The 22748-nt window shown below is 34.8% G+C and overlaps 6 protein-coding genes and 1 pseudogene across 6 annotated transcripts; 6 read left to right on the top strand and 1 right to left on the bottom strand.

Annotated features, from left to right (window-relative positions):
- Positions 1 to 327: 327 nt before the first annotated feature.
- Positions 328 to 2519, top strand: LOC118033116 (7-deoxyloganetin glucosyltransferase-like). Its single transcript, XM_035037973.2, has 2 exons — positions 328 to 1077; positions 1472 to 2519. Exons 1-2 carry the CDS (start codon positions 492 to 494, stop codon positions 2395 to 2397), a joined length of 1512 nt encoding a protein of 503 aa, XP_034893864.1. The 5' UTR covers positions 328 to 491; the 3' UTR covers positions 2398 to 2519.
- A 1039-nt stretch (positions 2520 to 3558) lies between these two features.
- LOC118033119 (7-deoxyloganetin glucosyltransferase-like) lies at positions 3559 to 5680 on the top strand. Its single transcript, XM_035037977.2, has 2 exons — positions 3559 to 4422; positions 4647 to 5680. The coding sequence occupies exons 1-2, from the start codon at positions 3906 to 3908 to the stop codon at positions 5570 to 5572; spliced, it is 1443 nt and encodes a 480-aa protein (XP_034893868.1). The 5' UTR covers positions 3559 to 3905; the 3' UTR covers positions 5573 to 5680.
- A 3212-nt stretch (positions 5681 to 8892) lies between these two features.
- LOC118033135 (7-deoxyloganetin glucosyltransferase-like) lies at positions 8893 to 11484 on the top strand. The gene is made up of 2 exons (XM_035037995.2): positions 8893 to 9534; positions 10391 to 11484. The coding sequence occupies exon 1, from the start codon at positions 9012 to 9014 to the stop codon at positions 9489 to 9491; it is 480 nt and encodes a 159-aa protein (XP_034893886.1). The 5' UTR covers positions 8893 to 9011; the 3' UTR covers positions 9492 to 9534; positions 10391 to 11484.
- LOC140954162 ((R)-mandelonitrile beta-glucosyltransferase-like) lies at positions 10447 to 11337 on the top strand. The gene has a single exon (XM_073405394.1). The coding sequence runs from the start codon at positions 10447 to 10449 to the stop codon at positions 11335 to 11337; it is 891 nt and encodes a 296-aa protein (XP_073261495.1).
- Positions 11485 to 11571: 87 nt separating the features above from the next.
- LOC118033133 (protein PAT1 homolog 2) lies at positions 11572 to 13123 on the bottom strand. The gene has a single exon (XM_035037993.2). The coding sequence runs from the start codon at positions 12745 to 12747 to the stop codon at positions 11572 to 11574; it is 1176 nt and encodes a 391-aa protein (XP_034893884.1). The 5' UTR covers positions 12748 to 13123.
- A 2863-nt stretch (positions 13124 to 15986) lies between these two features.
- Positions 15987 to 19073, top strand: LOC118033194 (uncharacterized; annotated as a pseudogene).
- A 1191-nt stretch (positions 19074 to 20264) lies between these two features.
- Positions 20265 to 21901, top strand: LOC118033132 (7-deoxyloganetin glucosyltransferase-like). The gene is made up of 2 exons (XM_035037992.2): positions 20265 to 20757; positions 20851 to 21901. The coding sequence occupies exons 1-2, from the start codon at positions 20265 to 20267 to the stop codon at positions 21774 to 21776; spliced, it is 1419 nt and encodes a 472-aa protein (XP_034893883.1). The 3' UTR covers positions 21777 to 21901.
- The last annotated feature ends 847 nt before the right edge of the window (positions 21902 to 22748 follow it).

Here is a 22748-nt window from a genome sequence, read left to right as displayed (position 1 = left end):
ATGAACAAGAAAAGGGGAGTTTTGATTAAGATATATACTTTTTTCTCCTTAATTAAAATAATTTAAAGCTTTTTAAAATATTTATTTTAATTGCTTTTAGTTTTTATTGAAAAATAATGCAAATAAAAATAAATTTAAAAAAGGTCTCATGACAACATAGCTATACTGACCAGTAACGTTGTATAAACATAGGGTGATCAATTAACTCTAATTGAAGATGCCCTAAGGTTCAGGAATGCTTTTAAATTAGCTCTAATAAAATAGGGTTTAAGTACATTAATTTCACAATAAAAACCCCACGTTGAATACTCTAGAAGAAAAAACACAACGCTGCTGAACGTGGCTGAGATTAAAAGTTCTCTAGATAAAGAGATGGAGGCAGTGCTGTGTGGTTCTAAGTAAGATTCCCTTAGATACCAATACCAGAACCTCTTCTGTGGCAGCAGCAATTTTAGCATTGCTCTATACAAATACCAGAACCTCTTCTGTGCATGCAAAGGAGCAAACAGAGAGAGAAAGGGCAAAAAGAAAAAAGAAAAAAAAGGGGATTTAGAGAGATGGCCTGTAATATTTCAGCTGATCATAAGCCTCATGCTGTCTGCATTCCCAGCCCTGCTCAGAGCCACATAAAGTCAGGGCTTAAACTAGCAAAACTATTACATTACAAAGGTTTTCACATTACCTTTGTCAATACAGAGTTCAATCACAGACGTTTACTTAAATCTAGAGGTCCTGATTCCCTGAAAGGTTTGCCGGACTTTCAGTTCGAATCCATTCCTGATGGCCTCCCTCCCTCCGATGAGAATGCCACCCAAGATTTGCCTGGACTTTGTGAAGCTGCCAGGAAGAACTTGTTGGCGCCATTTAATGACCTGCTAGACAAGCTGAATGACACAGCATCTTCAGATGCCCCCCGAGTGACTTGCATCGTCTCTGATGGTTTCATGCCTGTCGCTATCGATGCTGCTGCGAAGCGCGAAATTCCTATTGCGTTGTTCTTTACTATCTCTGCTTGCAGCTTCATGGGGTTTAAACAATTTCAAGCACTCAAAGAAAAAGGCCTTACTCCACTAAAAGGTATGGACAGAAAAAAAATACTATATTTTCATTAAGATTTGGAGTTGCTTGAAATGTCTCCAAATAAATAAATCATTGAACCAGTCAGGCTCAATAATCCACACTCACAAAGAGAGGATTTCTACAATAATCACTTTGTTTATAGTTATTCCCTCATAATTAATTACTTGAGTGGACTTCAGGTGAGTTGGACTAGTGACATATTTTCTCCTACAAGTATACTATTTCCCTTAATTATTCATGCTTTTCACTAGGACACAAGCTAGGGAACCTTCTTTGTATTTATTTTATTTTACACAGTTTCTTCAGTCATTTTTATTCACTTGCTAGCATAAAGTTTCTTCAGTCATCTTCAATACAGAAAGCTATATGTACGTTCAATTTTTGTTTGCAGATGAGAGCTTTCTAACAAATGGCTACTTGGACAAAGTGGTGGATTGGATCCCAGGAATGAGAGATATAAAGTTAAGGGACCTTCCCAGTTTTGTTCGAACAACAGATCCAAATGATGATTTGTTTAACTTCTGCGTGGAATGTGCTGAGAGGGCTTCTGAAGGTTCAGCCGTTATTTTCCATACTTTTGATGCTTTGGAGCAAGAGGTTCTCAATGCCCTTTACTCCATGTTTCCTCGTGTCTATGCGATTGGTCCACTTCAGTTGCTTCTCAATAAAATTCAAGAAGATGATCTGAATTCTATTGGATGTAATCTATGGAAAGAAGAAGTTGAGTGTCTCCAATGGCTGGATTCCCAGAAACCCAACTCCGTCGTTTATGTTAATTTTGGTAGCGTAGCGGTCGCTACAAAGCAGCAGCTCATTGAATTTGGAATGGGACTTGCAAAAAGCGGTCATCCATTTTTATGGATCATAAGACCTGACATGATCGCCGGCGACTGTGCGATATTGCCGCCAGAATTCACTGAAGAAACTAAAGACAGGTGCTTTATTTCAAGCTGGTGTCCACAAGAGGAAGTCCTCGACCACCCATCAGTTGGATGTTTTCTAACACATTGTGGATGGAGCTCAGTAATTGAGAGCATTTCTTCTGGCGTGCCTATGCTTTGTTGGCCATTCTTCGGTGATCAGCAAACAAACTGTCGATATACATGCAATGAGTGGGCAATTGGAATGGAGATTGATGGCAATGTGACGAGAGAAAATGTGGAAAAACAAGTGAGAGAGATGATGGAAGTAGAAGGAGGTAAGAAAATGAAGAATACAGCCATGGAGTGGAAAAAATTAGCAGAGGAGGCCACTGGGGCCGGTGGTTCATCATCCATGAATTTAGACAGGCTGGTGACGGAAGTGCTTTTGTCATAAAAATAATATGGTCTGTTTATCAAAAAAAAAAAAAGTACTAAAGCTCAAGACAAATGTATTATTTCAAGGTGATTATGGTGTTTGAATTTGCCGAATAATGTACATTTATTTTCTTAGTTTTAGATTTTTTTTTCTTAATTAGATTTATGATTTTCTATTTAAATAGTCTTACATATTATATTAAATTAATTTTATAAATTACTAAATTTACAAAAAAATTTTCTGATTGTAACGTTATTAAATTTTAAATTTATAAAAATAAATCAAGCAGTGCTCCCTCTCGGCAGGAAACACTCCCTCTATGCATCAGTTTTTTTTTCCCTTCCACCTCAAGCCCTCTCTCCAGCGAGTCATTCTTTTGATTTAATCTCACTCCTTTCTCTCTCTGTGCCTCAATTTTCAAAGAGAAGGACAGAAAAGGTATGATTATACTCACTCTCTGATTATCTAATTATTTTATGGTTTCTGTTTCTATACGTTGTCTGCTGTTTGCTTTTGACTCTTCCGCTAAGTTGGGGATGATGTGACTTCGAAGGGTAGAGAATCAGAGATAGAAGGGTAGAGATAATGTGACTTTGAAGGGTAGAGTTGAAATTGAGACAATGTGGAGAAGCTTGTGATAGAGTTGTTGTTGGGGGGGGGGGGTGAGAAAATGAAAGAAAAAACGTCACAGAACGGAAAAATTGGCAGAGGCAGCCGCTGACCCTAGTGGTGAGTTTAGACTCGTTAGTGACGGAAGTGCTTTCATCATGAAGAACAAAAAAAAGTTTCTTTATTAAAAGATAATTAAAGCCCAAGACAAAAGTGTTGTTTTCAAGGTGAGTAGTGTGGATAGGTTTTTTAATAATATTTCATATAAACATATACGATATCCTAAGATTTTCTGATATAAATTATTGCTAAATATTATGACTGGCTGGTGTCGAGTCTTTTTCCTAAATGATGCAGTACTTGCTGGAGTAATTTTACCAAAGGACAAGAGAGCCCGCTCAAGGGATTTGTGTCCCAAGCTTTAATAAATTACGGTGCTCTGTTTTTTGTTTCTTCTGAAGAATTCTCGATCTGCGGCTTGCTTTTGATTCTTCCGTCAAGTTGACTTCATGCCCACTTGGGTGTTTTTCTAATCATATTCTAAATTGAGAATTTGGATGGTTTCTCTATTTCCACTGTAAATAAAGAGGTTGAGTGAGAGGAAAATGAAGGAGAGTGAGAGAAAGAGCTTGAAGAGAGTTGTCTTTGATCTCAAAATCTTAATTGAAGTTCGTTTTTTGATCGATTTAATCTCCCATAAGCACCACCAGTGTCTGTTGTTTTGGATTGATTTAGTTATTATTTTATATTAAAGTTTATTATATAAATACTAAATAAAAATTTTATTTTTCTAATATAGAATAAAAATACTACAGTGTGATCCTAATTAAGTTGATAAGCCTATACAAAGACCAGAATCTTTACTGCGAAGACAACAGAGCAAACAAACAGAGAGAGAGAGAGAGAGATTCAGAGAGATGGCTTCTAATATTTTAGTTGATAAGCCTCATGCAGTTTGCATTCCCCACCCAGCTCAGAGCCACATAAACGCAATGCTTAAACTAGCGAAACTACTACATCACAAAGGTTTCCACATAACCTTTGTCAATACGGAGTTTAACCACAAACGTTTACTTAGATCTAGAGGTCCTGATTCCCTGACTGGTTTGCCCGATTTTCGGTTTGAATCCATTCCAGATGGCTTCCCTGCTCCGGATGAGAATACCACCCACGATATCTATGCAATTTGTGAGGCTTCCAGGAAGAACTTACTGGGTCCATTGAATGACCTGCTTGACAAGATGAATGACACAGCATCTTCTGATGTCCCTCCGGTGACTTATATCGTCTCTGATGGTGCCATGCCAGTCGCTATCGATGCCGCTGCGATGCACGGAATTCCTATTGCGTTGTTCTATACTATCTCTGCTTGCAGCTTCATGGGGACTACACAATTTCGAGCACTCAAAGAAAAAGGTCTGACACCACTAGAAGGTATGAACAAGGAAAAAAACGTAATTATAATTTCATTAAGGTTTTTATATTAGTTCATTAATTCAAAATATTTTCTCCTGTAAGTAAACTGTTGCCCTTAATTATTCATTCTTTTCACTAGGGGTACAAGCTAGGAAACCTTCTTTTTTATATATATATATTTTTTATCTGTCTCTGCAGCCACTTTTATTCAGTTACTAAAAGATTTCAATTTTTGTTTACAGATGAGAGCCTTTTAACAAATGGCTACTTGGACAAAGTGGTGGATTGGATCCCAGGAATGAGAGATATAAAGTTAAGGGACCTTCCCAGTTTTGTTCGAACAACAGATCCAAATGATTATATGTTTAACTTCTGCGTGGAATGTGCTGAGAGGGCTCATGAAGGTTCTGCCGTTATTTTCCATACTTTTGATGCTTTGGAGCAAGAGGTCCTGAATGCCTTTTACTCCATGTTTCCTCGTGTCTATGCGATTGGTCCACTTCAATTGCTTCTCAATCAAATGCAAGAAGATGATCTGAATTCTATTGGAAGTAATCTATGGAAAGAGGAAGTTGAATGTCTCCAATGGCTGGATTCCCAGAAACCCAACTCTGTCGTTTATGTTAATTTTGGCAGCGTAGCAGTCGCTACAAAGCAGCAGCTCATTGAATTTGGAATGGGACTTGCAAAAAGCGGTCACCCATTTTTATGGATCATAAGACCTGACATGATCGCTGGCGACTGTGCGATATTGCCGCCAGAATTCACTGAAGAAACTAAAGACAGGGGCTTTATTTGTAGTTGGTGTCCACAAGAGGAAGTCCTCAACCACCCATCAGTTGGAGGTTTTCTAACACATTGTGGATGGACTTCCATAATTGAGAGCATTTCTTGTGGTGTGCCCATGCTTTGTTGGCCATTCGCTGGTGATCAACAAACAAACTGTAGGTACACATGCACTGAGTGGGGAATTGGAATGGAGATTGATAGCAATGTGACAAGAGATAAGGTGGAGAACATTGTGAGAGAGTTTATGGAGGGGGAGAAAGCTAAAGAAATGAAGAAGAAAGCCATGGAGTGGAAAAAATTAGCTGAGGAGGCCACTGGGCCCGGTGGTTCATCATCCATGAACTTAGACAAGTTAGTGGCGGAAGTGCTGTTGTCATAAATTCCTTTTTGCTTCTTTATTAAAAGATAATTTAAGCCAAAGACAAATGTATTGTTTTCAAGGTGATTAGGGTTGATACATTGCTTAATAATATCTGATATAAACACACATCATATCCTAAGCTTTTTAAATTGCTAAATAATATGGCAGGCTAATGTTTACTGTTGATTCCTTTACATTGCTAAGTTGAAGTTGAGCTTAGAAGAACTAAAAAGGCAAAAACAATTAAAATATTATCTAGATTTTCGAATATACTTTTTAAAAAATGAATGTCAAACATATTTGGAGGTAAAAAGATAGTTGCTAGTAAAATTAAATCCGTTATAAATAATAATATATAAGAAATTAGTGGATTTTTCTTCTAGAAATAAATCATGTAGATTATAAGTGGATCTTTAAAACAAAGATAAAAGTTGCAAATATTGACAAATATAAAGTTAGACTTGTTAAATATTTTAGACAACAAGATATAGATTATTTTGACAGATATTCAGTTTTGTCAAGAATAACTTTCACAAAAATATTTACAATTATCGTAACTATTAAAAAATTGAAATACATCAAATGGTTATAAAAATATATTTTTTTAAAAATGATAACCTCAACGAAGAGGTATATATGAAATAACCAAAAAGTTAGTGGTTACTAGATAGGAAAAGAAAGATAATAATATTGTTAAATTATTATATGATTTGAAATAAGCTTCTAAATAATGTATGAAAAAAATAATAAGGTTATGTTTTTAAATAAGTTCAAAATCAACGAAGTTAATAAATATGTTTATGTAAAAAACATTGAAAGAGATTATATCATTTTATGCTTTTATATGAACAATATAATTATTTTTGGCAACAATGAATAAATGATCAAGTTTACTAAAAAAGATATTAACTAATAAGTTTGACATTAAAAACTTGAGTGTTGTTGATGTCATGTTAGGAATAAGATTTTTTTTAAGACATTTAATGAATTATTATTGTCCCAACCTTATTATATTGAGAAAATTCTTGATAAATATTATAAAAGTGACAATAAAAAAAACATGTATATGTAAACTAGAAAATAAAGGCAAGAGAATATATCAATTATAATATTTTCAAATAATTAGGAGCTTGATGTATATTATAAATTGTACAAGATCTGATATTGTTTACTAGGTTAGCAAACAAAGTAGATTTACCAATTATTTGAGTATGGATCATTGAAAATTAATCAAAAGGGTACGCAAGTATTTGAGATACACCTTGGAGTACTAAAAAGATACCAATGATGCTAATTGGATATCAGATTCCAAGGATTTTAAAAATTACTAGTGGATATATCTTTACACTTAGTAGAGCAGTTGTGTTATGAAAATCCTCTAAAAAAATATATATTGTAGGATCTAAAAAATGATATTGTATGAGATGGGATCCAAAAAATGATAGAACTTGAAAAAAAAAAAAAGGCTCAAAAACCTAAAAGCCTATATACTAGGAACATAGGCTCGGGCAAAGAGCCTTAGCCTATGCTTTGGGCATACACCCATGCAAGGTGTATGTTTATGTAGTGCACTGAGCATATGCCGAGTGCATTAGTGCCTAGCTAGGAGTACTCCCCAACATTAACAGTAAGATCACAATTCAATCCCTTCTCTTCATAGAAATATAATATTCATGAGCTATAAATACATTATGAATCTTTCAAGTTCAAGATTAATAATTTCTTCATTATTAACATTTTTAGCACATATATTTTCAGAGTTTACCTCTCTAAAATATCATTTTACTTTCACTCTTTACAAAGTTATTGACTTTACCATTGAAGAGTCCCCACATCTAAAAAAAAAAAAAAAAAAAAAAAAAAAAAACCCTCTTTTATAGGTATCAGCTACTAATCACTTACTACTATTACAACTATCATTACCTGGCTCACCAGACATCATCTGCTATTACAAACACAATTACTAGTAACTTGGCATCACCTACTCCCACTAGCATAGCTACTGGTCATTTTAACTCGCTAGGCATCATTTGCTATTAATTACTAACCCCTTAACTTTTTCATATCAAATCATTAGATATCTTGACAGTTAATTATCAAATAAATTATTTTTATTCTAAAATATCTTGAATTTAGATACTCATTGTCGAAATTATTACAAACTAAACAAATATTCTAACTTGTTTGATTATCTAACCATTTTATGATTTTTGTCTGCGGTTTGCTTTTGACTCTTCCGCCTCATGCATGATTGGGTGTTTTTCTAATCATATTTTATCTTATCAAGAGAAAAATAAACAAGTTAAGGAAATGAATAAATAAAACGTGTGGTTTCAGATTTCTGTTCATTTGAAAAACTAAATAATATCAGACAGTGACTTCAAAATTAAGAGAGAACAAAAGTGGCTACTATTTTATCAAAAAATTAATTAATTTCAGTGATATTGAAAAATTAATAAAATAGTATTTTTGACAGTCATGTTTAATTTAGTATTTTGTCCAAAAAAAATGTTTTCTTTTCTCATCTATCTTTTCATATTGTTTTATTTTTCAATTTTTTTAAAAATAAATTAGAACAAAACATGAAATTTACAAAAATAATTAAATTATAAATAGATTTACAAACATGACTAAATATTTAATTTATTAAACCACGAGGATGTAATTAATTAAATTTTGATACATATAGGGATCAAGTTATAATGAACATAGTTATGAGACTTTTCTCAAGGCTTGACTTGATTCAATGCCAAGTCATTTGGATTAAAACTCTGGATCAATTTTAAATTTTTTAAAATTTTAAAAATTTCATTATTTAAATGAAATAATGTTATTTTATATAAAAATTAAAACAATATTCAGTTAATCTGACTGAACTTAACTTAATTTGACCAAGTTAATTGCATCAATCTTCAAACCGGTTTAAAATGAAACTTTGCATAAGCTAGACTTCATGTCAGTAGATTATCAGGTAGATCTACCCACCATGCCTGACCTCATTACTAGATTTAATAATTATAATAATTAACCCTATTTATTGAAAAGAAATTTACAACCATAAGTATTAAATATTTAATTACTAAACTTAGGCGACTAATTAACTAAATAAATCTTGATAAACACAAGGACTAAATGTATGCCATGTGGGCCAATTTTGGATTCAGTTTGGCAGACAAACAAATAGTTGCAGCAATAGCATAACGTAATTATTGCACAGATCGAAGAGCAAGCAGAGACAGAAGCATGTGGTTTCAGATTTCCATAATATCTTTAAGATTAAATATAAAATAAATGCTGCCGTGGGTGACTTGAACTAGAAGTCCTATATATTGATTAAAAAAAAAAAAAAAAACTGTAGCAGCAATAGCATAACTTAACTATTGCTGTATGTAAGAGTAGAATCTCTAAGTTGCAGAGAACTTGGAGCAAACAGGGAAACGAAGAGTGAGTTAGGGAGATGGTTTATAGTGTTTTAGCTGATCATCATAAGCCTCATGCAGTCTGTCTCCCTAGCCCATTTCAAAGCCATATAAAGTCAATGCTTAAATTAGCAAAACTACTACATCACAGAGGCTTTCACATCACCTTTGTCAACACAGAGTCTAGCCATAAGCGTTTGCTTAAAACTAGAGGTCCTGATTCCCTGAATGGGTTGCCCGACTTTCGGTTCGAGTCGATTCCAGATGGCCTTCCTCCTTCAGATGAGAATGCCAGCCCAGATGTCTCCGCAGTTGGCGAGGCTGCCTCGAAGAACTTGCTGGATCCGTTTAATGAAGTTCTTGACAAGCTCAATGACACAGCAGCTTCTGATTCACCCCCGGTGACCTGCATCCTTTCTGATGGTTTCATGCCAGTAGCTATCACTTCGGCTGAGATGCACCAAATTCCGATTGCGCTGTTATTCACCATCTCCGCTTGCAGTTTCATGGGCTTTTAACAATACAAGGCGCTCAAGGAAAGAGGTCTTACACCACTGAAAGGTATGAATAAGAGAAGAATTAAAAGCCTATTTGTTGTTCTTGCCGTTTAAAGGATAGATAGTGGTTAAAAAAAAAAAAAAAAACACTAATTTCTGGGATCTAAAAGTAGGAAACCATAAAACTAATTATTATGTTAAGATAAATTTTCAAAATTATTTTTAAGAAACTGAAATCCACACCGATCTATACTGAATAGATCCAAAGATGTTCAAATCCAATTTCAATATAAAAGTAAAAAATTGATATCTCTTTTAGTCTGAAATATGGTTAGCAAAAAATATTTATAAAAGCAAATATTATTTATGTTACCAGAAACAAAATCCATTTCTTCGATTTTCATCTAATTCGCTGAAAGTCTACTGGGTATTACATATATTATGCGTGGAGTTTATATGAATTATATATATAATTTTAATTCAGAAGTTTTAAGATATAATTTATAATATTTTTTAATATAAATTTTCATATAAAAGTTTTTAGGTTTTAAAATTTATAAAGATTCTTATTATCTTGTAGTTAATTTTTATTAGATAAATAAGATGGTAAGATTCAAATTCATAACTATTTAATTATCAAAACTTTAATATTATATCAATTTAATATATATAGCTTATTAAGTTATTAAATGAAATTTTAAAATATAATTTATATATATTATTCTCCAATATTTTTTTCTGAGTTCATGTATTCTCTACAATGCGCTTGGATCGCTTTTAGTTCTTCTAGGAGTTTGTATCAGTGAATCTCTGCTTACAAATATAAAGAAAGTCATTATCGATCTGTCTGCTTATTCATTGCTCGCTATTTAGATAGCTCTATCGATTAAAAGGTACTGATTTTCTCAATTTTGTTTCAGATGAGAGCTTTTTAACAAATGGCTTCCTGGAAAAGGTAGTAGACTGGATTCCAGGAATGAAAGACATACGGATAAGAGATCTTCCAAGTTTTGTTCGTACAACAGATGCAACTCATTTTATGTTCAACTTCTGCCTAGGATGCGCTGAGAGAGCTCCTTCAGCTTCTGCGGTCATTTTCCATACTTTTGATGCTTTAGAGCAAGAAGTACTGACTGCGCTTTATCCTATGTTCCCTCGTGTCTACACAATCGGTCCACTTCAATTACTTCTCAATCAAATCCAAGAAGATCATCTAAATTCTATTGATTGTAACCTATGGAAAGAAGAAGTTGAGTGTCTCCAATGGCTTGCTTCGAAGACACCCAACTCAGTAATTTATGTTAATTTTGGTAGCGTAGTAGTGGCTACAAAGGAGCAGCTCATTGAATTTGGAATGGGACTTTCTAAAAGTGGTCACCCATTTTTATGGATAATACGACCTGACATGATCACCGGCGACTCCGCGATATTGCCACCAGAATTCACTGAAGAAACAAAAGAAAGGGGCTTTATTTGTAGTTGGTGTCCACAAGAAGAAGTTCTCAACCACCCATCTATTGGAGGTTTTCTAACGCATTGTGGCTGGGGTTCCACAATTGAGAGCATTTCTTCTGGTGTGCCTATGCTTTGTTTACCATTCGCTGGTGATCAACCAACAAATTGTAGGTATACATGCGCTGAGTGGGGAATTGGAATGGAGATTGATAGCAATGTGAAAAGAGATAATGTGGAGAAGCTTGTGAGAGATTTGATGGAGGGAGAGAGAGGTAAGAAAATGAAGGAGAAAGCCACAGACTGGAAAAAACTAGCAGAGGAGGCCAGTGGTCCCAGAGGCTCATCAACCATGAATTTAGACAAGTTAGTGAAAGAAGTGCTTTTGTCACGAAACCAAACTTATGACGTATAACAAACAAATAATTGAAGCTCAAAACAAGACAGAGAAACACTATGTTCCCGTATTGTCTTCTAAAGTTATTGTGGTGGATGCATATATTTCCAATTAATACCTCATGTATTCTAAAGTTATTGTGTGTTGATTGTTTTTCTTAAATAATGCTAGCTGTACTTGTAGTAATTTTACCAAAGGAGAAGAGAGACCGTTCGAGGGATTTGTGCCCGTTCAAGAGACCACTTATTTAATCTATGAAACGATGAGGCTTAAGTAAGCCTGGGGACCATGTAATAGTTTACTAGCTCTTTCAAGAAGACACTTCAAAATAACCGTGGCTCCATCCCCTGCAGGGCTACCAAGAGGCCGAAATGGTGGCTGCTCTGAAGAACAAACTATGGCTACAAGGCAAGCACTCAATGCATGAAGATCCATGCCGCTTACGCATGCAGAAACTGTCTTTGTGAGATTTGTAGTTGTGTCAGCTGCTCCAGTATCTGAGGGAATGCCACCAAACAAAAACCTCAAGTGACGGAAAATAGCCATGCAGGCAACACGAGTGAGTTCACTCCCGGGATATAGAAGCTGATGAAACTTGCAGGTGAGCTTTCGACCCTTGGGAAGTGATACTAACCGCAGGAACACAATGTCATCCTCTGAGGAAAGTCCAGCAGTTTTGCCAGTTAGGCCAAGTGGGTCAACAAGCTGAAGTGACGCTGCCAATCCTTCAAGCAAGTTCTGCCGCCTACGTCTGAGCTGAGCCCCACCATCTTGGGGCTGATTACACTGCAGGAAACGGTCAATATCATCTACATCAAGAAGAAGAGACAGGCTATCTTCAATGGTGATTCTAGCTGCAAGCATAGGTTCCTGTTCCAAAGGCCTCTCAGACATTTGTTCAGAGTTTCCATCACCAGAACCAGGAGGATCAACTTCAAGAAGGGGATGAGGCCTCCGTATGGAAGGGAGGGGCATCTTCCCAAGTGCATCAAAATGGAGATGAGAATGCTGGTCCGCACTGTTACGAGATCGAGAAGGTAGCTCCTTCAAGTGAGACGGGCAGAAATTGTTTTTAGTTCTCGACCCGGTAGATCTTTTGGCAAGAGAAGCTTGGTGGTAGTAATCGTCTATATATGGGTCATTGCTATGAGTAGCAGCATGCTGCATTTTCAGAATACTCTCAATTTCATCAGCTGTCATATGCTTGGATCGAAATTGCACCCAGCCACCATCACTTTTCTGACTACTAGTGTCAGAGCCTTGTGAAAAGCGCCGGTTTCTTTGGGATGATTTATGTTTTTGTTCCCTGATATGTAATGATGAAGGATGTGCATTAAAGAGTTGAGATTGCATTGCTGCAAAATGAGCCAAAGATGGTTGAACTGAAGGGTGCAGTCTCTGCTGTTGCAATTGCTGCTGTGGTGACATCAATTTTGGGAAGACAATAGGCCATTTTGATGCGATAATTGTTGTTGCAGTATACTCTGTAAGAGCCTAGACTGATCTACATGTAATAAGCCAGCATGATTAACCCAATGTTTTTGTGGCCTGTTATTAAAAGAAAGGCCAGGAGACGTGATCTGGGCCAGATTTCCACCATAATGTAACCCATGCTGTAAGCCAGCCAGATGAAGATTAGAGTTGGACAGAGGAGACAGATTCGGGGCAGACAAGTGTGACTGCAGTCCACCAGCACGAGAAGCAACATTAAGGTGGTGTGGCGAACAACCAGGAGGAGGGAAAGATGTGAAATTTGATTTGGGTACAGGAAGTGCTGAAGCTGTTGTGGCTGCTGGGGATATGAGGAAGTTCTGTACAAAGGTTTTGATTCTGAGAAACAAGCAGAAGAAGGTTCATACTAATTGCCGCAAAGTGATATGATGGATGTTCCAGAAGTTAATGAGACTGACTAAATCAATCTCAAAATGGTTAGCAGAAACCAAAAAAATAAAAATAAATTAAGTTTAGCCAAGAAGCCACTCCATACATATGCAAGGACTCCTGCTAAGAATATCTGACAAATTATCAGGCTTATAGAAAGAACTCAATAAAGTCAGAAAAACAATCATTAAATACTTCGTAAATTAAATAAAATGGAGAAAAAAACTAAGGTAATAATTCACTTTCAAGCCGATAATAAAAAATGAAAGCATTTCTATTCAATAATACTTTTTGGCTCACAAATAAGCTACAACAATTATATGAGAATCAAATCTCTCCAATTACATGGTCGTATAAAATGCTCAGCACTCAGAAAGCAAATTTACATAATAATAAGTCTAGTAAACTTCTTGATTTAGTGCAACAAGATAATGTAAACAAAAAGTAATAGTTGAACTCACTTTCCCTTGAAAAGGATCCAGATCCTCTGTCACCCATAACTCCTGGATTCCTGGGTCCGGTTACAACTCGGTTCAACTGGACGAAAAATTCACAATAATCTAACGAAAAAAAAATTAGAAAGCATCCCTCAAACAGGTTGGAAAAGATACCAGAGGCAAGATGATTATAAACAATAGTAGCAGAGAATATAAAGAGCATATCCTAGAAGAATAATGTGATATAATGACAAGAGCTCATCCTAACTTCCCTAGCTTGGGCCTGACCAGCTCAAGGGAAGCATTTGATTATTGTTGCTCATCTCAAAGTTAATGTTAGACCAGCTAATGCTTATGATGGCAGTTTCAAGTTTAGAATCCAAAACTCGTCTAGCAGAAAATGCATGTTCAGTTCATACTCTCTAAGGCAGTTCATAGAGAATCTTGGCCTTCTTGATTTGACCTCCTCAATGCATATATGTGCTACATAGAACTCATTTAACAGAGTTTTTCAGTTATTTTCCAAACCGAGATGATAGACAGAAATTAGCTTTTGATGAATTAAGCAAGGTTGGAAAGGGGAAGAGTGCTACATCTTGTATGTAGTAGTTGTACTGAAATTCACTGAGGTAAAAGAATACTTTTGACATGTTTACAATGTTTATGCATAATCCTAGAGAACATGACCGGATTTGGCATACGCATTGAGTAATGTTAGCGAATATGCATAATCCCAAAGAACAACATATGAATGTAGTTATGCAAATTTTGATGTTTCTGAAGGCTGCTCCAGGAAGGGGGATTTTGTTCACTAAGAGTGTAGGTTATCAAAGCATAGATACATAATATTGATGCTGACTGAGCTGGGGCTATAAATTATAAGCTATCTACTTCTAATTACTTTTAAATTGTGGAGTTATCTAAGGTTTGATCTGAGGACCAATTGGCTGACATTCTCACAAAAGCAGTCTCGAATCGATTGTTCTCAAAGTTTTTAGACAAGTTTGGCATGTGTGACATCTATGCATTAATTTTTAATTTGAAGGGAAATGTTGCGATTTGATCTTGTCTAATCAAGGATTGTGTAGGTTTACGATTCTATATTTGTTTCTTGAATTAGAAATATTGATTATGTAATTAGTTTCCAGATTTCCTTGTATATTTAGTTTCCTGTTTTGATATAGGTTTGTATCCTATAAATTGTATAATTCATATTCAATCAATACAATGAAAAATAAAATTCTGAAAACAAACAATGTTGTGTGGTGATTGTTTTTCCTAAATAATGGTGTACTTGTTGCAGTAATTTTACCGAAGGACAAGAGAGAAAGTTCGAGGGATTTGTGCCCGTTCAAGAGACCAGTGGCGGAGCCACAGTGGGTCAAAAGGGGGCAATTGCCCCCTTAGTTTTTTTTTTTTTTTTTTCTTGTTAATGAATTATTGCTACAGCTACGGAAAGTAAGGAAAGTTACAGTTACGGGGCTAATGTGATTGTTACAGTTACGGAAAGTGTGTATATATATAATATATATATATATATATATAATTACAGCTCCCCAATATTTTTTTTATATATATATATAATTATAATTTACAGCTCACTAATTTTCCCTCTTTCACTTTTGTTTATTTATCTTCTCCTTCTCCAGTAGGGTTTTTTTTTCAGCCGCCGTTCCTACCTCTCCTAGTCTCCTGTATACAAATTTATCATCAATTAAGCTTTTTGGCCTTTTGCTTTATACTTTAGGTAAATTTTCTTCATCTTTCTATTTATTTTATTGTCTAATTTTAGTTTTATTCTTTTATAATTAGTTATTAAAAATATTAGGGTTTATGATAATTTTATGGGTTTTGTTATGAATATGTTCTCTATAAATATTTAAATCTGGTAATTTAATCAATTAAGTGTTTCTTTTCTTATTATAAAAAAATAAATTAATATTCATGCAAACCACTATTCTTGACATCTCTTACATTGATAGAGTAGTTTATTGAAATTTAATATTTTCACATGATTTATTTGTAAGTAAAATATCAAGTAGAAAACATGTTTTTCAAGTATTGTTCCTCTTTACACATACACTAAGCATTGTTCCTTAATTAAATGTTTAGAAATAATTAAGTATAATTTAATCAACATACTTATTATATGCATTTATATACGAATTGAAATAGGTTTTGATTTTGATAAATTGACATGTATTTTGTTATTAATTTCATATGAAAGATTTAGAATTATTGTGTAATTCAATTGACTTTTGTTTAATAGTGAATTATTGTGTACTTGTGTTAATTATTATGTAGACACTAATGATGATAAAAAATCCAGCAGGTTCATATTAAATTAACATGTCACTGGACAAGTATTTCAAGCGTAAATGCCTTGAGGATGAGGAGTCAATCAAAGCTTCAAGTCATGTAACTCAATCAAGTTCAAAGAAAAGTCATATTGAAATCAACCCCGACACTCTTCTTGCTGACCCTGGCTTAAGAAGACCAATTTATGAGTACCATATAAATGATAGGGATGCAATCCGAAGAGCTTATCTACAAAAAGGTCCTTGTCAACCTTCACACTATGATTTTCCTCAAAAACAATTGGGAATATATCAACACTACGACGCTTTAATTCGGCTTGGTTTGGTGCATACCCAACATGGTTAGAGTACAGTATAGCCAAAGATGCTGCTTTTTTGCTTGTATTGTTACCTCTTCAAGTTAAAAGGGGGTGTTGATTTCGTTTGTGGGTGATGGGTTTTCAAATTGGAAAAAAAGGGAAAGATTTGATCTTCATATTGGAAAGTCTAATAGTAGTCACAATGCAGCTCGGATAAAAATGTGAGAATTTGATGAATGAAAAACAAAGTATCATGTCTTTGTTGTCTGAGCAGACAGTAAAGAGTCAAAGTGATTATCGAACTCGATTGAATGCTTCAATAGAGTGTGCTCGTTTTTTTGTTGCACCAAGGACTTCCATTTCGTGGCCATGATGAATGTGAATGTTCAAGCAACCAAGGAAATTATCTAGAGCTCTTGCATTTTCCTTTCCAGAAACAATGAAGCTATTAAAAAGAGTTACTTTCAGTGAAGCTCCTAAACATAACAAAATTGACTTCTCCAGATATTCAAAAAGACATTACTCAAGCTACTGCAGAGGAGATTACAAATGTGATTATCAAAGATCTAGGTGAGTCATTATTTTCAATTTTAATTGATGAGTCACGTGACATATCAATCAAGGAACAAATGGCAGTTGTTATACGATATGTAGACAACAATGGACATATAATTGAACGTTTTCTTGGCATTCAACATGTGTCAGATACAACTGCTAGTTCACTCAAGACAGCTATTGAAGCTTTGTTTTCTAAGCATGGGTTAAGTATATCAAGATTGCGTTCAGGGATATAATGGAGCTAGTAACATGCGAGGTGAATTCAATGGCTTGAAAGCACTTATTCTAAATAGCAATCCAAGTGCATATTATGTACATTGTTTTGCTCATAGACTTCAATTGACTCTTGTGGCTGTTACGAAGAAGCATAATGAAGTTGGAGATGTCTTCAATTTTATTTCTAGCATTATAAACATAGTTGGAGCATCATGTAAAAGGATGGAGGTGATTAGAGAAAAACAATATGCTAGAATTATTGAAGGACTTGAAAATGGGGAAATTTCTAGTGGACGAGGCTTGAATCAAGAAACTTCTCTTAGAAGGTATGGTGATACTCGTTGGGGCTCCCACTATATTACAATTATTCGTTTACTTGCAATGTTTTCATCAGTTCTTGATGTGCTTGAGATTATAAGGGAGGATGGGATGAAACTCAGAACAGAGAACGGGAAGCGATTGTTTTAACAGGTATTATGGAATCATTTAATTTTGTGTTCATGCTTCATTGTTTGAGAAGGATACTAGCAGTTACTAATGAGTTATCACAAGCATTACAAAGAAAAGATCATGACATAGAAAATGCTATGAGTTTATTGAAAACATCAAAAGAACGATTCAAATTGATGAGAGAGAATGATTGGGAATCTTTACTGGAAGAAGTGTCATCTTTTTGCATCAAACATGATATTGATATTCTAAACATGGGATGATGAGTACAAGCTTCGTGGGCGTTCAAGGCGAAAATCTCAAGGGATTACAAACTTACACCATTTTCGTTATGAATTGTTTAACAATATCATTGACATACAACTTACTGAATTGGATGATCGTTTTACCGAGACGAGTATGGAGTTACTTCTTTGTGTGGCATGTTTAAGCCCAAATGACTCTTTCTCTACTTTCAACAAAGAAAAGCTTATTCGTCTTGCTCTTTTTTTATCCTAGTGAATTCTCTATAGTGGACCTTATGGTACTTGGTGACCAACTTGATACGTATATTATTGATCTACGTGGTGATGATGAGTTCTCTGGTATTGAAGGTATTGCTAGTCTTGCAGAGAAAATGGTAAAAACAAAGAAGAATTTGATATTTCCATTGGTATATATGCTTATCAAATTGTCAATTACTTCTACCAGTTGCAACTGCTACAGTGGAGAGAGTTTTTTCTGCTATGCATATTGTCAAGAGTAGATTGCGGAACAAGATGGGAGATAAGTGGATGAATGATAGTTTGGTTGTATACATTGAGAAAGATATCTTCAATAAGATTGATAATGAAGCTATTATGAAGCGGTTTCAAAATATAAAAACTCGAAGAGAACAATTATAATTTAAGTTTTTTTCATTTTAAAAGTATTTTTGTATTAATTTTACTTGATATGAATTAATATATATGTTTTGAATTGATATGAATTAATATATATGTTTTGAATTGATTTTTAATACATGTCTATATAATATAGTATTTGTTAATAATTTGCCCCCTCAATTAAAAATCTCTGGCTCCGCCACTGCAAGAGACCACTTATTTAATTTATGAAACGATGAGGCATAAGTAATTAAATCTTGATAACATAACAATGTCTAATTAGTCGATTATATATATAATAGCTAAGTTCTATGGATAGTCTGAATCGATGGAACAAGCCGGTTAAGTCCGAGAAGATACCTGAGTTTCGTGAAGTAATCGGCATGCCGAAAACATCCATAACTTTTGATATAATTATTGAACTGATCAAATTTAACCAGCAAATTTTACCTTGGTAGCTAAATATTTCATTGTTTAATAATAGTTCATATAAACATGCATGATGATATCTTCAGCTTTTCTAATTTAAATTATTGCTAAATAATATGGCTGGCTACTGTTGAGTGTGGAGTCTTCTCCAAAGGACAAGAGAGTCCGTTCAAGGGAACTGTGCCAAAGGTTTAATAAATTACTGTGCTCTGGTTTATGTTGTCTTCATCTGAAGAATTGTGTTCTGTTTGCTCTAGACTCTTCCGCCGAGGTGGTTTCATGTCCACTTGGGTGCTTTCCTAATCATATATTTTGGCTTATCTGGAGAAGAATAAAATAAGGATAGGAATAAATAAAAAAAATCTGTTTTCAGATTTTTTGAATTCTTCGAACCATCAACACTCCAAACTAGACCAAACAATAATGGCATTGACAATTAAGAAATACTGAACAGATACAACCAAACAATCAATAATTAAGTTTCACGTGAATTAATTTAATTATGAAGGAAAACATCGTGTATCTTGTGAAGGTGTGCAAATGCAGGCTGGACTTGTTGACAAAGGAAATCAATTATGAGCTTCAGGTTCAACTGCGGGCCTACCGGAGATTTTTTGTCAATAAGAGAATATCTGGTTTCTGCTGCCCGGTTTCTTTGATATTAAAACTGAGTACCAAGTAATTTACAATAACAATATGGCTGGGGTGAATATAAATAAGATAAACCCAAAAATAAAAGGTTTTGGATTAGATATACTATCCAAACTAACCGGACATAGCCATATATGCAAACCTCCAGTATGGGGGGCTGGCGGTGATAAGATGGGACTGGAGATCCTTATGCCGGCTGATTTTTTCCACCAAATATAATTAATAAGGCTACTGATAAAATCAACTGCAGCAATCAAGCCAGAAGTCAATGGTGTCTTAATTGCCAAGAACAGCCCCAGCCAAGATCTAAAGCAAAATAAATTTTGACTCTGGGAAGTTTCTTATGGAGGATGGTTGGTTCTTGGTTCAAAATTTATGTAAATGTAATTAGGTTTCATGTGCAGAGAAATTGAAGGATGTGATGTAAGTACTAACAGGCATGTCTGTATGGATCTGATCAAGACGTCAAAAGCAGATCAGTGGTCGCCCCTCCCTTTAAATGCTCCAGCTTCTCTTGTCTCGCTTACTTGCTTGACGCATACCCTAATTAATGGACACAGTATTACATGGGTCTTCAGGTTATGTATCTTAATCTTCTGCCATGAAAATTAAATGTGTTTGGTGACTAAGTAATTATAAGTTTAAATTTTATTATTTTTATTTATTTAATAAAAAAATTAAATATAAGATTTATTTTAAAAAATTTATCTTAAAAAATAATATAAATTATATTTTCAGATCTCACCTAATAACTTAAATTTTTAAATTAAATTAATTCCTTAATACAGCTCATAGTGTTCCTAATATAATAGCATTCATATGACACTACAGAAGAAACATAGCATGCAAGCCATGGCTGAAAAACCTCACGCAGTTTTTATCCCCCTCCAACTTCAAAGCCACATAAAATCAATGCTAAAATTAGCCAAACTACTTCACCACAAAGGTTTTCACATAACCTTTGTCAATACTGAGTTCAATCATGGACTCCTGCTTAATTCTAGAGGTCCTGATTCCCTTAATGGCTTGCATGATTTTCGATTTGAAACCATTCCGGACAGCGTCCCTCCTTCTGATACTCTTACATCTGCTGAAGATTTTAAGAAAAACCAACTGGCTTCGTTTAATGACCTGCTTGCCAAGCTTCATGACACAACATATTCTGGTGTGCCCCCAGTGACTTGTATTGTCTCTGATGGTATGATGCCATTTGCTATCAGTGCTGCTGAAATGCTAGGAATACCTATTGCCTTGTTCTTTACTATATCTGCATCTGTCTTCATGTGCACCAAACAATTTCGTGCACTGAAAAAGAAAGGCCTGGCGCCACTAGATGGTATGAATATGAAATCAACTTTTTATTGTCCTTTGGTTTTTGAAGATTGAAATTACCTCCGAATTTGCATCCAATTGTTCTTTGTGTTTGCAGACGAGATCTTTCAAACAAATGATTTCGCAGACAGAATCATAGACGGGATTCCAGGAATGAAAGGTCTACGTTTAAGAGATATTCCAAGGTTCTCTCGAAGTACAGATCCGAATGGTTGGTTGCTTAACAACGCCATGGAAGCAGTTGAGAGTGCTTCTAAAGCTTCTGCGATTATTTTGCATACTTTTGATGCTTTGGAGCAAGAAGTTTTGAATGCTCTTTTCTCTATGCATTCTCGTGTCTTTCCAATCGGTCCACTTCAGTTGCTTCTCAAGCAAGTGCCTGAAGATGATCTGAAGTCCATTGGATGTAACCTGTGGAAAGAAGAGTCTGAGTGTCTGCAATGGCTTGACTCCAAGGAACCAAAATCAGTAATTTATGTGAACTTTGGCAGTATAGCAGTCATCTCAAAGCAGCAGTTCAATGAATTTGGAATGGGACTTGCTAAAAGTGGTCATCCATTTTTATGGGCAATAAGACCTGATATGGTCATTGGGGACTCGCCTATTTTGCCACCAGAGTTTATGAAAGAGGCTAAAGAGAGGGGCTTCATTGCTAGTTGGTGTCCACAAGAAGAAGTCCTCAGCCACCCTTCAATTGGAGGTTTTATAACTCATTGTGGATGGGGCTCCACAATTGAGAGCATTTCTTCTGGGGTGCCTATGCTTTGTTGGCCATCCTTCGGTGATCAGCGAACAAACTGTCGGTATACATGCAATGAGTGGGGAATTGGGATGGAAATTGATAGCAACGTCAAGGGAGAAAATGTGGAGAAGCTTGTGAGAGAGTTGATGGAAGGAGAGGAAGGTAAGAAAATGAAGAGCAGGTCCATGGAATGGAAAAAAGTAGCAGAAGAGGCAACTGCTCCAAATGGTTCCTCATCCATGAATTTGGACAAGCTGATAAACGAAGTGCTTCTGTCATGAAAGGTCAAGACTTACTTGAGTTTGACTCGTACTCTTAATTCAATGTTCTTTTTGTGCTATATGTCAATTGTTAATTTATCTGGTGTTGTTAATAAGAGCCTCAATATTTTTGTATCTTCGATATTTTCTCATTCTCTTTTGAGTCCTGGGATTGTTCGAAGCTGCATTATTTTGTTGGAAAGGGTTTCTTAAATTCTTTTTCTCTTGACTCTTGCATCATTTTAATATAATCTATGTGCTTTCCATTATATGAGATGCGTTTTGATCTTGGATTTGGATCCTTTTTCGCAGTCCTTTTTTTATCTTAACCAAGATTGTTGCTTGAGACTTATTCTGGCAAAGAGAGCACAAAGATAGAGAAATTCATGAAAAAGGGTTGGATAAACTCTAGCAGAAAGAGCTGTTTATTCTCAAACAAAGTATAATCTACTAAAAAATCTCTCAAGAAATTATGATAAAAACTCAAATATGTTTATAACGGATATTAACAAGAAAGGAAAAGAAATTACAAGAATAAATAAAAGCTATATTCAAAATTAATGAGAAAAAATACAAAAACTTGGAAAAAAATCCTTTAGGCCTAATTTTATAGTGGACACAGTAAGTTTACCTATTATAGTTAAGTGCTTATACAACCTCCTCGTAAAATTTGAGCACTATCATATCAAAAATTATTGATGTTTTTGTAAAATAGGTTTTGTACGACCAAACCTTTTTTTTCCATCTATTCATAAATGTGTTTACAGATCTGCATCCAACTATTGAGATCCTCCATTACTTTTTATTAAAGAATTGGAAGTAAGAAAGTACTTTCAACAAATTCTTGGGTGCTTGGATTACAAACAGAAAAATTCTTGTTGGGTTTCACAGTGAGAATGCTATCTTCAGTATTGTTTCTTTAGGGAGCTAAACTCTTTGGTGTTGATCTGTCAGGTTCTTCATTTTTTTACTAGCACTGTTAGTTTCATTTTT

Source organism: Populus alba, chromosome 16 (assembly GCF_005239225.2).
Source record: "Populus alba chromosome 16, ASM523922v2, whole genome shotgun sequence".
Lineage (NCBI taxonomy): Eukaryota > Viridiplantae > Streptophyta > Magnoliopsida > Malpighiales > Salicaceae > Populus > Populus alba.
Note: the sequence above shows the minus strand (reverse complement) of the source record. Positions and strands in the feature narration are given on the sequence as shown.